Consider the following 16,929-nt stretch of genomic DNA (forward strand, 5'->3'; position numbering starts at 1 on the left):
ACTTATTCAATGGGTTCGAAACGCGTCGGCGTCCTACTCCACCCAGATACTGCAAATACCAGGGCACAATAGGAACATAATTCGCACAAATTCTACACTTCCGCTTAGTTTTGTGTGTTCCTATTCCGTTGTACCACATGTCAAAATTAATACGTATCTAGTGGTGGTGGAAACAAGTAGGCTAGTATTTTATTTTTCTGTCCACTTGTTCATTTTGTATTCAGGATTGGTGCCTCAGCACAACGTTATATTTTGAGGCATAGCACAGTTGTTTTTTGTAATCACAATTGTTATATGTGTACATTGTAATTTTATGTATTGTTTTTGGTTTCAATGCATTTGTGTACTTCTGTGAATGCGGTGTGCATCCCTTGATGCCAAAAAAACGTTTCAAAAAAACTTTTTCATAAAAATACAAGTGATCAATCACAAATGGTTTGTCCGCCTAGCAATTAATTATACTAGGTGTGCATTTGTTTGTATTCATTCAGACTGTCCGGCACTTTCTTTTGTTTGGTTTATAAGAGTGGTCCAAGCCGGTCAGAGACAGGACCCAGCCTTTCCCTCTTCCCTGTGCTTGAATTCCCAAGCATTTCCAGGAATATGCATGGAAAGCTCCACCAGGTGCACGTTTCTATGCATATTCCCAGGAAGGTCTTGTGACATTGCCTGCAGGACCCTATTTTCTCAGTGAGGAGTTTCCAATAGGGTAAATATTTTTCACAGTAGAGAAATCCCTTTTTCTTCACCAACTCTGGGGTTGATATATTCTGCTTTCCATGCTGGAAGGGGATTTACTTCAGCACTGTTCTGAAGTAAAAATCCAACCCTTTCCAGAGTAGACAGGGGAGTGGGAGGACTTTGTAAACATCGCTGCAGTCTCTTTGTGAGTTTCTTGCAGGTGTAAGAAAGGAATATTCAGTAGTAAACATATTTACAACCATACCTACCTTTGTTATTAGGGCTCAGTGTTTCATTCTTGACAAAGCAGAAATGTGTGAGAGAAAGAGATGAGTGAAAAATGAACACTACTTCTTGTGGGGTAATCCCCAAATGTTCAGGATGTTGACCTGAAATATTTATATTTTATCACCTTTAGTCATTATATGAATGGACCTGATTCATAAAGGTACATATACATGTGTATATTTACTCGGGAGTATATTTACTCCTAGACTTTGAAGTAACAACATTTTCAAAAAAAGATTTACACCCAGGTGTAGACTTGCATTTCACCCCATTAAATTAAGGGGTTAGAGCCTTTAACAACAGAATTAATTAATTTAAATGTATTACTAGCAACTTACCAGCAAATAGCAACAATATCATTTATGAGTTTACATTTTCTACCAGCAACTTACTAGCATACTAGCAACATGTTGTGCAGCTCTCTGCCACCATGTTGAAGTTCCCCTGGTGGGAATGTATGAGGCAATTGAGCTAAGTTTATTTAAAAAATGTGTACATTTTAAGATGTGATAGAAATGCAAAATCGTTTAAAATAATTAATATTCAGTTCAGATCAGAAACATCTTTATTCAGATAGTCAAATATCCATAAAAGTAAAACAAATTAAAAACATATAGATAAGTATAATATAAGGTAAAACATCTACGTCGGTTAACATGATAAAAATTAAGTTAGAAGCAGACTATAATTAATATAAATTCAGCAGGTCTATTTTAATCAGGAAGCATTGCTATGCCAGTCCTGGGAATGCGAAGAGAAACAGCGTGCCCAGTAGCAATGACTTATGTAGGACCTAAACTGCATTCTAAGCCCTGATGTGTTCTAATGTGTGTTGTTTTGCCTTGTTTTTGTCAGGATAACAAGCGTTATTCCAGGATTCGCCTCATATGTGCAGTGATGGTGGTTTTATAACATGTGCAACCTATAAGTATTTACTTTAGTGCACTAACTTGTGAAGTTATGACAATTGCCTGGTTGGCAATGTGATTTTATGATCTATGTGACATCATGACAAGTGCCTAGTGGCACAGTGATTTATGTGATTATGGTCTAATGTGTTTTATGTGCAATACAAAGGATATTTTATATACCCTTGCATGGAGTCTCTTTTTGTGGTGTGCCTAGTGTGTCACTGGTGTGTGTGTTTTGTGCAAACACTTTACACATTGCCTCTGGAATAGGCCTGACTGCTCTGCCAAGCTACCAAGGGGGTAAGCAGGGGTTAACTTCTGTGTGTAACTCACTTACCCTGACTAGAGTGGTGGGTTCTGTTTGGCTTAGGTGCATACGCTAGCCAACCAGAAATCCGATTTATAACAGAGTACATGCCATCAGCACGGCATCATCTGCATAAAGAAGGGAAGGGAGCTGAGAACTTTTGATTTTGGGTACTTCTGAGGTGGCAGTAATTAATAAGGGAGTGAAGCTTCTTAATATATTAAAAATGTGAAACAGGGGCCAGAAAACACTTTGTCTCACACCGTGAAATGTTTATATCCTTGGACTCCTTTCCATCCATACTTATTCTGACTCTGTCCTTCATATCTCTGTGCAAATCTACTAAAAATTGCACCAGTGCTTTATCAATCCCGCAAGAAAGAAGGGTTTCCCATAATTTAGAGCAGTTAACACAGTTGAATGCTGAATTCAGGTGCATAAATGCCAAGTATAAGGGGGTAAACTTAGCAACAGTATATTTTCCTATTTATTGGTGACAGATTTAGGCGTTGTTCAACCGTTCCCACCAGACATCTAAAACAATATTGGCAAGTATATAAGATGGACAAATTCTGTGTCCTTTCTATAATTCTATTATACACAGCACCCTCTACATACTTTTGGCAGATGTATCTATTAGGGAAATCGGACTCTCTAAAAGAAGTGCCCAAAATGTCAGATTATATTTTATAATTTATACCCCACCCGGGTCAGCAGCCTTCCCTCCAATACCCTGATTAATAGCATCCTCAACTTAGGACACAGTTTCTAGCATGTCTAAAACCTTATTAGTGGCCATGATGGGATCAGTATTGGCTGATAGAGAGGCATGGATTTTTGTGAAATGTGCCTCCCACGACTCACTAGGGATATGGCAACTGATTGGGCTACTAGTTAAAATTGCTCTGCACATTTCTGTCACAGCGGACCAGAAGGCTTTACTATTCTTTCCGTCTGCTTCCACTACCAGGGAGTCCCATTGCTGTCACTTTCCTCCAGCGCTTGTGGGTAACTAATTTATAATGTTTCTGCTGGCTAGCCACCACGGAGGGAACCTGAGATTTTGCCACGAGTGCCTGACAAAGTTGTCAATTTGCCTCTAAGCATTCATGTTTGAACCACCTAGGAGTAAAATGTGCAGGGCAGGAATATTTCAATAAAGTTTTCCTAATTTTTGTACACAAATCAATAAAAGCACCCATCACTTGCTGATCAGTGTCTACATCAACCAAATAGCCCTCTACGAGTCCTAAATTCTCCGTAATCACTTGGAAGAAGAAATGAGCAACGGTCAGGTTTGGATTTCATTGGGCGGATGGTGCCAGAGCAAGTGTATAGCACTGCCGGCGGTAGTAACTCACCTCGAAGGGGGCCCAGATAGGTGCACCCAGGTGGGGTTTAGGCAGAGCAACAGGTTGATCTGTGGCCGGCACGGGGTATTTGCTCCCTTGTTGGGTGTGTCCCTTCGAGGTGAGTTACTACCGCCGTCAGTGCTATACACTTGCTCTGGCATCATCCACCCAATTAAATCCAAACCTGACCCTTGCTCATTTCATTCAACAGGCTGTCCACCCCCCCCTTATTTCCCAGTCCTGATGAAGACCCGCACTGACTCTTTAAGAGGGCTTATCCAGGGTTGATACGTCGACATTAGAATCCTTTGGACCAGCTCTAAGGACTCTGCGAAAAGATCAACAGATGTGGTCCACAGAAGTTCCTAAAAACATTGTACTACTGGCCAATTTCCCCTCCCTGTCCATTTTTAATACCATTGTATATTTGACACTTTCACAAATATCACTGAGCACTGCATGTCACCTTTCTTCACATTTGATGCGCCATTTTGTACTTTGTACAACCTTTCCATAATTGAAATCAGGGTAATTATAAATGAAAATAATTTATAAAAGTATTTTGATTTACCCTAGTTGGTTTGGATTTATATTCTTTCTTCCTTGATTACCTCACTTCAAAATGTACATATTCTTTCTTCTTTAATGAATTCACTTCGAAATGTATAAATTGTTTAGGATTCAGAACAACTTTAAAAAAAGTACATACCCGACAGAACCATTTGTATACTTTCAACTGTACTATTTGGACAATGTAGCAATATAGCAGCAGTGGTCACTTACCTCCTCCATCTGGTCTTGCTGAAATCCGCTGCCATCCCACAACCACATCACACCACACTACGATGGACAATCGACAATAGTTCCATGAGGTTTCTTTTCATGGCACTGATGATTCGCTCATAGTAGCGTGGCAATGATGAGCCCAAGGGACCACGAGCTCAGATTGTCAGCAATCAACCACAGCTACGAGCCCCATGTACGTGCAATTGCTACGAGGAGCTCCATGACTGCAACTGCAACACAACACAACACCTTCTGCCCTGCCACTCCACTGCCCTGCTGTACACCCATATCCGACCGTCTCTGCAGGTGAGCCGGGTACAGTGGCAGCAGATGGAGGCAGCAGCAATGTCATCGGCAGTAGCTACAGTACATGGGAGGCTGCAACAGAGTTAAGCTGAATCGCCCACAACATAGGGTGAGAAATGAAGGGCGAGGTTGGGTGGTCGCAAACATAGACAAATAGACAAAACGAAACGGCCTCAGGGGAGACAGGGAGGGCTTATCCGATAAACAGCAACTGCAAAAGCTGCATCCTTCCTTGCGGTTTCCCCCCGGCGTATGATGCATGTGGGCGGGCATGAGCACGGCATCAGGGGGAGGAGCTTAGCTGCTGTTGTAGACCTGCCTCGCCTGCCCACAGAACACAGAGCCCAAGCGCGATTAAGAAAATAACATTTTTCAGCATGGTAACTTCTATAAGTAAATGTATATAAAATAATGTAAATGTATACATTTAATAAATTAAGTATTTGACTAGCTTTATTGTAAGTACATTATTAGATTTAAAAATTAATATAATTATCAATAATTATACTTACATTATTATTATCATCTCCATACGCGGTTAGTTCCAATCCCATCCTCCATTTTTTTCCAAGGGAGTGTGTTGCAGTACTAGAGGTTGGTTGTATGCTGTGCCTGACTTACTCCAAGTCTGGGCTGGGGTACATTTACACCTATTTTGAAACTTTTAGGGCTATGGTAACTTTAGAAGTGTACTTTGCAAATTGCAATGGTCTTACTCTTTTTTGGGTGTATGTTAAAGTGTGCCAGTTGCAAGGCACTGTACTAATGTGTTGTACCACTTTGAAGAACAAGATCTGATTTTAGCATTCAATGTATTCGCTTTCGCTGATGGCTGGTGACACGTGATCTTTTATGTCTTCTCCTACTGTCTGCTGCATTGTACTGGCTTCAGATCTATGAGACTCCTCTTTTTGCTATAGCAGTGAACACATCATGTAGAATCATTTCTTTGTTTTCTTTGCAGCAAATTTCCATCGAAAGGCTTCTGTGATAATGGTGGATGAACTGCTGTCTGCTTATCCACACCAGCTTTCCTTTTCTGAGGCAGGACTCAGGATCATGATAACCAATCATTTCCCTCCCAAAACCCGTCTCTCCATGGCCAGTCGCATGCTGATCAACGAGGTATGTGCTGCGTGCCCTGCTGATTAACTTCCCGCTGTGAATGAAACACAATGTTTATATGAGATTATTGTTGGAAGTTGAGCTACTCGTTAAGGGGGTTGAAACCCTAATCCCGCAGCAATTACAATTACTGTTAGGGTGAGGTCACAAGCAAACCCCAAAATAACCTGTGTTCATCCCTCTGGTAGCTTGGCAGACGAGCAGTGAGGTATATCTTCGAGGCAATGTGTAATTGCAGGACTTCAAACAGTAAAACAGTGAAAACACAACACAAAAAAAATCCCACAGTGATTTAGAAGAATATAGTAGAAGTTAATAAATTGTTTGAGACCAAAACAACAAAAATCCAATTAGGAGAATTGGAGATATGCAATTTAAAGTTTTAAGTAAAAATAGAGCCTAGAGGCACAAAGTGGCAATAGTGGTCATCTAGTCGTGCTGGACTGGAACAAAGTCACAAGTTCAGGCTGACCACAATAGAGTACAAGCCGGATACAGGGACCAAGTAATGCCTGCCGATCAAGAGTACCTTAAATGCTGGTTGTGGAGTGTATTGAGATCCCATGTTGAGGATGCGTCGTGCAGCGGCAGTTCCGGGGAGCTGCAAGTCTGTGTTGCAAGCTCATGCATCATCGTCGAGGTTGCCATAGAAGAGGGGCTTGTAATGTGAAGTCCTGCATTGAAAATGCGGTGCACACCGCCAATTCTAAAGATACTGCTGGACTGCAAAACGGAGTCCTAGGTCATCATCAAGGAGTCCGAGGGGCTTGCCATGTGAAGCTGTGTAATACATACTATGTTGAGGATGTATTGAACAGCTTCAATTCCGAGTAGAGTGCAGGCTGTGAGGCAAGGTCCGGCGTCATGGCCATTCCAAGGTAGAGCTGCAAGGAAATGGGTTGCGCTTCATCAGTTCTGCCCACAGAACCTGTGCTGGCAGAGCACCTTGAGGCCCACTTCAAGGATCCCAGAACTGGGGTGCCACCACTTGAGGACATATGGCTCACAGCAGACAGAGTCCATGTGTTTGGTTCAAGGTGGTTGAATACTTTTTTGTCCCTAAGGCTCTGATCAGGAGGCCAGCTAACTAGTCCTTGGAGTCACTCTGATGATCCTGTTATCAAGATGCAAGTCCATTCCTTTCACTCAGGTAGCAGGGCAGCAGAGTAGAAGTCCTTCTAGCAGAGATGCACAGCAGTCTTTCACAGGTCCAGAGGTGTACTGAAAGGATGTATGACGTTACATCGCGAACTTTTACAACGCACACCGTTACAACGCAATTTTTACAACGCAGATACATTTACAACGAATGCTTTTACAACGCATGACATTACATAGCAGATGCTATTACAACGCATGCCATTACAACGTAAGTATAGGTAAGTATATTATTTTTAAAAAAAATGTAATTTATTAAAATTTATTTAATTTAATAAATTAAATTATTTTTTAATAATTTATTGGTAAATATATATACTTTAAAAAATGGTTTATTTTAAAAAGAACAATTATTAAAGAACTAATATTAAAAAAAAAAAATTATTAAAATTAATTATTTAAATTATTTAAAATTATTTATTTAAAAACTGAACCCTAAAAATACCCGTTACCCTGAACCCTTAAATACCCATGTACCCCATAACCCATACCTAGCCCTGAAACCTAAAAATACCCCTGTACCCCAAAACCCAAACCTAGCCCTGAAACCTAAAAATACCCCTGTACCCCAAAACCCAAACCTAGCCCTGAAACCTAAAAATACCCCTGTACCCCAAAATCCAAACCTAACCCTGAAACCTAAAAATACCCCTGTACCCCAAAACCCAAACCTAGCCCTGAAACCAAAAAATACCCCTGTACCCCAAAACCCAAACCTAGCCCTGAAACCTAAAAATACCCCTGTACCCCAAAACCCAAACCTAGCCCTGAAACCTAAAAATACCCCTGTACCCCAAAACCCAAACCTAGCCCTGAAACCTAAAAATACCCCTGTACCCCAAAACCCAAACCTAAATATATACTATTACTTAAATTAATTTATTTAATTTACATTTAAAAAAAATGATTAAAAAAAATAACATACTTACCAATACTTACGTTGTAATGGCATGCGTTGTAATAGCATCTGCTATGTAATGTCATGCGTTGTAAAGGTATGCGTTGTAACGGATCCTGCGTTGTAATGGTGTGCATTGTAACGGTGTGCGTTGTAATAGTTGCGTTGTAAGGGTTGTTTCCCGTACTGAAAATTTGGATCTGAGGGACCACTATTAATACCTGATGCCCACTTTAAAGTAGGAGAAGGGTCTGGAGGTTTCAACCTCCAGATGTGTTTGGAATTTCCTGCCTCCCTGCCCTGGCCCCAGCTTGTCTGGAATCACAATAGACTAGTGGTAATCCCTTTGTGAGTGTCAAGGAGAGCTTATAGGATGGGTAAGTGTGGCAAGTTACAGCTCCTCCCCTTCATCAAGTCAAAGATGGCCCAACCAGCCAACACCTATGCTTTCTTTGTCTCACTGTTTAGGAGCAAAATACAAAGATCATTTGACAGCTACTCCTAGTCACGAGCCCATGAAAAAAGCTGCACACACCAAATGGTTGGGACAAGAAAATGCCAACTTTCTCAAAGTGTTAAACACAAACAGGATCTAGCTGTAATTTTTAAGCCACTTCTTTTTGGAATCAAGGACAAGAAAAAGTCTTCACCTTGGCCCGTGAATTTAATCACATATCTTTCATTACCATTTCAACACATATGACAGATTTTCAACATGTCATGAAAAGGGACCACTTAAACATTTTCAAAATACATGATTTGAACCACAGCCCTAGACAAGATCATTATGCATGATCATTATGCATGAAACACCAAATGTGAATGTGCTTTAACCACTTGGATGCTAAGTTACCTGATGATCTTCCATGTAATTTCCATTGAAATCAATGGAAACTCCATGACGAGCTGGGCTCGTCATGAGCGTCGAAGGGGTTAAAGAAACATATTAATGCATTAAAGAATGCCAGTTAATACATTTTGACATTAAACAGAGGTAACCATTACAGTCATTCTCTCTAATGTGAACCTCTATTTACACACTTTCATATTCAGAGGATCACATACAAACATTGATCTCCACTCCTTCTCTCTATTCCTCCATTTCTTTGAGAACAACTGCTAAGCAACATAATGAAATAGACAAACTAACAAGACTAAGGAAAAAGCATATTCACATAACCACTTTTTATTGGACATTTAAAAGCATGTACAATGCCCTGGAGTCTCCAAGCCAAGAATACACCAGATATCTTTACTGAGGATTCTGGGTGTAAAAAAGGCTTCAGCAACATAAGTAGAAAATGTAGTAGAGACCTGATTGCACATTCGATTGAGACAGCACAAAGGATTTGCAAAAAGCAAGCAGAGGAAATTGTGGGTTTGGAACAAACAACAACTAAAGCAAAGGCCCTACTGGAGAAAATTGATAAAGAAATCAACACTTTCAAGGAAAACACAGTCAATTTTGAGATCAATAAATTTGAAAAGGAAAAATAAGCATTTGGAATCAAAATGGTCTATTCATATTTGAAAGAATATTTTTACACCAAAGTCGAGTCATCAGAATCTAGCGGAGAATTCTATCCAGGGTAACATCTTCTAATCAGACCACACAAAGGCAGAATTCTTTTTTAGCCATAGGCCAACAGAAAAACAAAGGACAATACAAGTATCAGCCATGGACAATACACAGAAGATGCCAATTATAAAACAATTTTTAAAAAACATTGTGAATTTATCAGCCCAACTAACGAAAGTCGAAGAGTCAGTGCCTGAAATGGGATTGACTATTGTTCCTACTAAACATATGCATTTCGTCAGAATTAAAATTGAAGCATTGGAGTTTTTTTAGAAAAATTAGACTAAAGGCCTTCTTTGCTAACAAAGAAGATCGTATATTTGATGAAGCCTCAGGGTTATCTAGAATGTCAAAGTTGTGTCCACCTTCTCACACCATTGCTAGGGATGTCTTTGTATTTGAAGAAGTAGTACTCTCATCTCTTAGTTCACTAGAAAATAAAAGGACTTTTGCAAAAACAACATTACCAAAAATCAAGCAAAAGCCATTCAAGAACTTAACAATCACAACTCAGTAGTGATTAAACAAGCTGATATGGGAGGAGGAGTGTTCACGTGGTTACAGATAATTATTTGAATGAAGGCAAAAGCCAAGTCTACAACAAGGACTGGTATCTTCCGATTTTGTATGATCCAATGATTGAAATTCAAGAGGAGATTTTCAAAGTCCTTCAAGAAGGTTTCAATTAGGATGTTCTAAGCCACAAGGAATTTGAATACATGAAAAAAATGAACTCAAAGATCCCAGTAATCTATTTCCTGCACAAAGATGACAAAAGTCCCCCAGGTCGTCTGATCATTTCTGGTTTTGACTCTATCTTAGAGCCTATCTCACAATTTTTAGAAATTTATTTAAGACCGTTTCTCAAAAAGGTCCCGTCATAGCTATGTGACACAATGGAATTCATCAATAAAGTTGAAGGCCATCAATTGACCCCTCAAGACATTTGACATTGCCTCACTTTATACTCAGATCCCACATGATGTAGGATTAGAGGCTATTGAACACTTCCTGGAAACAAGACCAGGACCACATTGAGTTCCTACACAATTTATTTTAAAGTTGGCTGCATTGCCCTCAAAAGTAACTATTTCAAAGATAAGTATTTTTTTCAGAAGAAGGTGACTGCCATGGATTGTCCCTTTGAACCGGAAATGGACGTACTCTTCATGGCAATGTTCGAAGGTAAATTCATCCTTAACAATAATCCATTTTCCATCTATATCACACAATGGCTACGGTATATCGATGACATTAGGTGCCTATGGTCTGCATGCCTTCTATGATTGGCTGAATAATAAAATTCCCGATATTAAATTCAGTATGACAAACCAGTGCAACTTTTCTTGATATAGATGTCTGTTCTGTAGAAAACAAATTGGTGACAACTTTGCCCAGAAAGCCCACAGACATAAATAATGCACTCCACTATAGTAGTTTTCATCCTCACAATCTGCGTTACAATTTGCCTTATGGACAAGTTTAAGAATTTGTAGAAATTGCACCAGGAAAGAAGACCATTTTTTTTCATTCTTCGATACTAAAAGACAAATTGAAGGAGAGAGGATACCCGCACAAACCTTTAAATCATTCCTTTAAAAGAGCATGGTATACACCACAGGAGTGTTTACTAGTAAAAAAAAAAAAACATTGGAGAAATTGGTTTGCATGCCAATCCTTTTGCCCTCAAAAAAACAATTTTTAAAAAACTATTCGCATAAATTGGCATTTGATCAGAAATTCAATAGGGGGCTTGGATGTTTCTTTATTTGCGATAAAGAAAAATGCAAATTTAGGGAAACAACTAGTTGAGCCTGCAGCACCCAAAAGTCAAAGAGTGGTGATTTACGCTCCAATTAGAATTTGAAACTTATAGAAGGTCACCACAAATGTCGGACTTGTATAGTGTCTAGCCAGGCAATTGAAGGTTCAGTTTTTTCAAAAGAACCAGATCCAATAGAAACACATGGAGTTCTCAAAATGCAGAACCAAAAATGTGGTATATACGATCATCTACCCATGTGACAAAATATACATTGGAAAAACAAACCAGGAGATCAAGCAAAGAATAGTCCAGCACAAGTATAGTGCATACGGACTAAAACTGTCTCAGCCCCCTTAATCTACCACTTCATCAGCAAAGGACACACAGAGAATGACTTTAAATAGACAATCCTGAGTGTTACCAAGTGCAATCCAATGTATTTAAGTACTGGAACCCCATGACATAAAATTTACTTAAGATAAATGATGTGCCTAACATTTCAGGCAACATTAAAATATTCTTGTTTGAGTTCTATTTTTTAGTAAACTTCATTTTCAACAAGTGTGCAACATGTCAGGTTAATACAGAAATAATTTTGTAAAACATTTTTCCAGTAAGTTTTATAGCTAAAATACTTCAGTTTCTACAGATGCTCTGTAGCAGCCAAATGAACCTTGAAGTTGTGCTCCTGAAGGACAATTGAATTCATTTCACAACAGCATGCAAGTTCAGGAGATACCAGGTACTTGCGTGAGTAATTTTGTGAGGCTTAAGGAGTTCTTAAATAAAAGGAGTGAGAATTTCATCACCTAATAGACTGTACATATTGCTATCCCACAGATCCCAGCAAGGCATGGTCATGAGGAGAACCCCAAAAAGCACAAGAGGCTCGAAACACTTTGACGGATACCGTTGGGGAGTGCCTTTAAATTACATCATCTGGCCAGTCGGCAATCTCAATGAGCTTTCACTGATCCCACTGTAACCAATCAGCTTTGGAACCCCCAAGAGACATTAGTAAATAGAGGTTCACACTAGAGAGAATGACAGTGGTGGTTACCTCTGTTCAATGTCAAAATGTATTGACTGGCAATATTTAATGCACTTATATGTTTCTTTAAAGCACATTCACGTTTGGTGTCAGAGCTGTTAATCAGCAAGAAGTTAACTGTCAAACTGCTGCTGGTGTTGAAAGTGCGTGGTTTAGTCTGCATGTCGGAATGTTGTCCTGAAATGAATGAGGACTATATTTGACTACTCCTAGAAAGAGTTTCCCAAGTTTGCTTTCTGCAGCAGTAACCCTAATTCCTATGAAAAAACAACCTCCATCATTTTTTTCATTTCTATAGGAAATGTTTTCTATTTTACTGCTTTGATCAATCAAGATGGTTTCAGGTGTGCAACACTTTTGTCATTTACAAGATTGTTAGTACTCTCGTTGTTTATTAGAACACTGAAGGAAACTGCAATAGATCATAGAGAAATCAGCTGACAGGCTTCTTCTGTAATAAGTACGTGTTTTACTCAGAATGCAAGATTTTATTATCATATGGCTAAGGAAGATACTGTGAATTTGCAGAAAATATGCTCTCAGTTTACCTCCAGGAGCTACTCCCTTCCCTCCATGAGAAAATCATGAGAGAACAGTTAAAAATGGTTCAGTAAATCCCAGCAGAGGACGAATATTTTACCCCAAGTAAAATCACCTTAGAATACAACACAATTCCTAAAATTAGTATGGTTCCACAAATTATTTTTTTATATTGTGACAAAAATCTGTTTGCATATGTGCTCCTTTTTGGGACCCTCAAACACAGGCTTTCTTTCAATGGTGTCTGTCTCCCAGAGTCCTATTACAATGTTTGCCACAGCATATTGTCTATGTTGTGGCCAGCCAATTAAGAACTGGTTTCTTTGGAATGCTCCCAGGTGCCCTTTGGGGTCAGGGTGTCTTCACTCTGCCCCTTATAGATGTTTCAAAATTCATTTTCAGAGCACAGAGAACATGTCCCTGAGTCCTTTAATGGCTGCCACAGCATATTGTTCTTGTTGTGACCAACCAATCAGGATTGTCTAGTCCTCTTTAAAGTGGCCAATCAGAGCATATCCTGACACCAACATTTCATATATCACTATAATTTAACCCCTTAATGACCACCAAGCAACTTTTTAAACACACATTTCTCTAAAGCGGTTAACAAATGCACACCGAATAACGAAAAAACATGCATTGTTTTTGAAAATTTGATTTTTGGAAAGTTTAAATTAATTTTATTTGTGGGGAAAGTTTTGGGAAGATTGGTCACATGGCACCAAAGATATTAGCAAAACAAAATAAAAACATCTTAATGTGGAAAGTCTGACATAGCTATAGCTACATAGTTGCAACAGATCTAAATAAGAAAATATAGATATATATATTCACTGAAAGAAACAAAAATTTCAGGGACGTTATAATTAGGCTAACATTTCCCTTGCATGAAACCAGAGAAATTCAGCTGTTATAGTTAGCTGAGCTTTTTGTCAGCCCACGCTTGATGAATCACCCTGAAACTTCCAACATAGCAGCTGACCTGACCGCCCCATTAGTTTTGACAATTTCGTGAAGATTCATCAAACAGCGCTAAAGATATTGGCAAAAGTAAAATGCCTTTTGAATAGAAACAAGGCCCTAACTCTAACTACCTAATTACAACTGCCAGTAGGTAATTATATATATATATTTGTATATATTTCTACGGTCAAGTACAACAATATAAAACAATGAGTTGTAAAGTTCATTATGCATTGTATTGCATACATAGAAAAGTACCACGTGTTAAAGGTATGCGGCGTAACAACTGACGTTCAAAATTGAGAAGGCATATTGTCGCTCTTAATGCAATGACTAAGTCTACCAGTCTTTCATTTTTACTCATTTGTTCTTGTTAATACAGACCAGAAACACTCTGTTACTCAGTCTGTTTTAAATATTAAGACAGTGGAAATGCAGAAATTAAAACTTATTTCAATTGTCTCTCCGTTCTGTCAATCATGACTTCCAGTGCAATAGCCTTGCACATTGACAGAAAAGAGAGAGTTAAAAATGAAGAAAACCACTAGTGAAGTTTAATAGCTATAAATGTGCATGTAGACAGGTGCTACAATTTTAATGTTCTCATGTCATTGTATTGCTGCATATTTTAGACTATTTAGCTCTCCAAAATGCTGCAGAGATGATTTGTCAATGGTATATTTATCTGTTAATAAATGTGTAAATATACTAGTTGCAAACTTAATTTATTTTATCACCAGAAACTAAAATGGATGAATGGCAATTAGGTTAGAAATAATAAACATTGTATTGTATTGTAATCATATTTATATAGTGTGTACTACCTGGATGTATGACGTTACAATGCATGCTATTACAACGCATGCCTTTACGACGCAAGTTTTACAACGCAAGTCGTTACAACGACTTGCGTTGGGGGGCGCTGGATAGTGAATAGTATAATTTACTATTCCAACTCCAGTACCCGTGGATAGTAGGGAAGGTGTTGGAAACTATTCCCTATCCTAGAGCACCCCCCAGCACAAGTCGTTGTAAAAGTTGCGTTGTAATGGTTGCGTCGTAAAGGCACTTTGTTGTAAAAGTTGCGTTGTAAAGGATGTTTCCGTACTACTCCTGACGAGGCATCAAAGTACTTTTTTAGCAAGTGGCATGCTACTCTGGAACCCAGAACCCAAAAAGAATTAGTGGTGAATTAGTTTAGGAAAATATTAAATTAATTTGAGCGTTGGAAATGTTAATCTGTTATTTATTTTGAAAGGGATAGCGGAGGGATAGAAGAGGGAAGGTGTTGCATTTAAATAGCGCTTGCTACCCCTGATGAGATGTGGAAGCACTTTTTGGTGAGTAGCTCACTACTCCGGACCCCAAAAAGTATTAGTAGTGAATTGTACAGATAAATACAGATAGTAATGTTATTAAAATAATTCCAAAACTAAAGCCCTAATTAAACTACTTGTCCTTCCAGAGGCAGAGGCTGATCAGCAGTCGAACTTACGCTAATGGAGAATCTGAGGTGTCGATCAAGATTCCCATTAAGCATCCAGTGGAGAATGGGACAGGCCCCAGTAATACAGGAGAGAGGAGTGTGAACGGAACACGAAGAGATGAGGAAGTGGCTGAGGCTGGGAATGAGACAGAAAATGAAAATGAAGACAATGAGAACAATGAGAATGATGAGGAAGAGGAGGAAGAGGAGGATGACAATGATGGACCTTATACTCCTTTTGATTTACCTGGTAAGACTAGTGCTTAATTTGTGTCAGTAGTTGCCAGTGGTGGGCACCAGCACTCCTTTTTGGGGACCATAACTTATTTATTTATTTATTTTATCAGAAAAAGAAAGTCAGACAAGGGAGTAAGATAGTAAAAACATTGACAAAGGAAAGAATCCAGGGCAAAAAGTTCAAACAAGAAAAAGTGTAAAAAAAAAGTAGTTTTACGGGAGGAAGAGGTAAGAGGCTGAATCAAGACTTGGGTGCCATGTGGGTATATTTATAAATGGGTAGCGCCACCAGAACATCACTATTAGCAATGTTCTGGTGGTGCTATGCCCTTCTCCGTATTTACAAAGTGGAGTTAAGTCACTTTTTGTGCAAAGGTGCCTGCATTTGCGCTAGGCAGCTAATTTTACCGCCAGCACTAGGGAAAATACACAGGTGCACTGTATTGTTGTAAATACGGTACAACCTTGTGTTTTGGAAATGTCGGAGCATGGCGCTGCCAAATTGGGCTCTGCGCTCTGACATTTTCTTAAAAATATGTTCCTCGATATTTGAAAACTCAGTCATTCAATAGCACTGGCACTGATCTCCTAAAAAAAAGTCATGCACATATTTTGTTTACAATTTTTTTTATCTAACCCACTATACATAACACTGTTTTTTGTGTAGGCCCTGTGAGCAGATGCAAACAGCCCGCTATTATTTGAAGTACTGCTAAACAAAGCTCAAGATTTGCGGAGCAACTTTTTAAAGGCAGTGGCGGTCTGGAACCCAACTTCAACCTATTAAAAGCCTAAAGCAAACCCCACCCTTCAGAAGACCATGCCTAGAACGAGGCCACAGCTGGGTCACAGTAACCATCCTGCTCTGAAAGCACCCCTTACCCTACAGCCCACAGGGACAATGAAAGAGTTGCAGAATGAGCAGCCCAGCCTTGTGTAAGCAGAATAATGGACAAATAGCTAGGGTACATCCAATGCACACCAATGAGCGGTTTGTGCTTTTGCTAAGTACATTTTTTACTTTAGTCATTTAGGATTTTTTCTATTTTAACAAAATATATATCAAAATATAAGAAAACTGTTCAATGAGCAAACATACTTGTTAAAAGTTTTAAGTAATTGCAAGGAATAGCGCTACAAACAACGGTCTGTACATGCATTACATTAAGAATGTGCATGATCTTTTTCAGATAATTATTTATTTCCAGTGATGGCAATCAACGATCTAGTAGAGACACTCCCCTCTTTGTTTACATGATACACCAACTGGCATAAGTACAAGGGGATTGAGCCACCGGGACGCCACTTTTACTGATTTTCCTGTGACACAAGGCCCTGGTCTATTTTTACAAAGCGGTGTTAATGCCACTTTGTAAATATGGTACCCTTTTACGCAGGTATCTGTTTGAAAGGGGCATGCAATAGTGTTGTTCTGGGTGTTCCACTGCAACACCCAATGCTTTTTGACAATGCCACAGGTTTACAAGGATCTTTAA

The 16,929-nt window shown here is 39.1% G+C and overlaps 1 protein-coding gene across 1 annotated transcript in view; it reads left to right on the forward strand.

Moving 5' to 3' along the window:
* SLC24A3 (solute carrier family 24 member 3) overlaps positions 1–16,929 on the forward strand; it is a 1,490,020-nt gene that overhangs the window by 1,323,059 nt on the left and 150,032 nt on the right. Inside the window, exons 11-12 of the mRNA XM_078648964.1 lie at positions 5,596–5,756; positions 15,176–15,446. Coding sequence (XP_078505090.1) covers positions 5,596–5,756; positions 15,176–15,446 — 432 coding nt within the window. The remainder of the gene's footprint in view (positions 1–5,595; positions 5,757–15,175; positions 15,447–16,929) is intronic.

This window comes from Lissotriton helveticus, chromosome 6 (genome assembly GCF_964261635.1).
Source record: "Lissotriton helveticus chromosome 6, aLisHel1.1, whole genome shotgun sequence".
Lineage (NCBI taxonomy): Eukaryota > Metazoa > Chordata > Amphibia > Caudata > Salamandridae > Lissotriton > Lissotriton helveticus.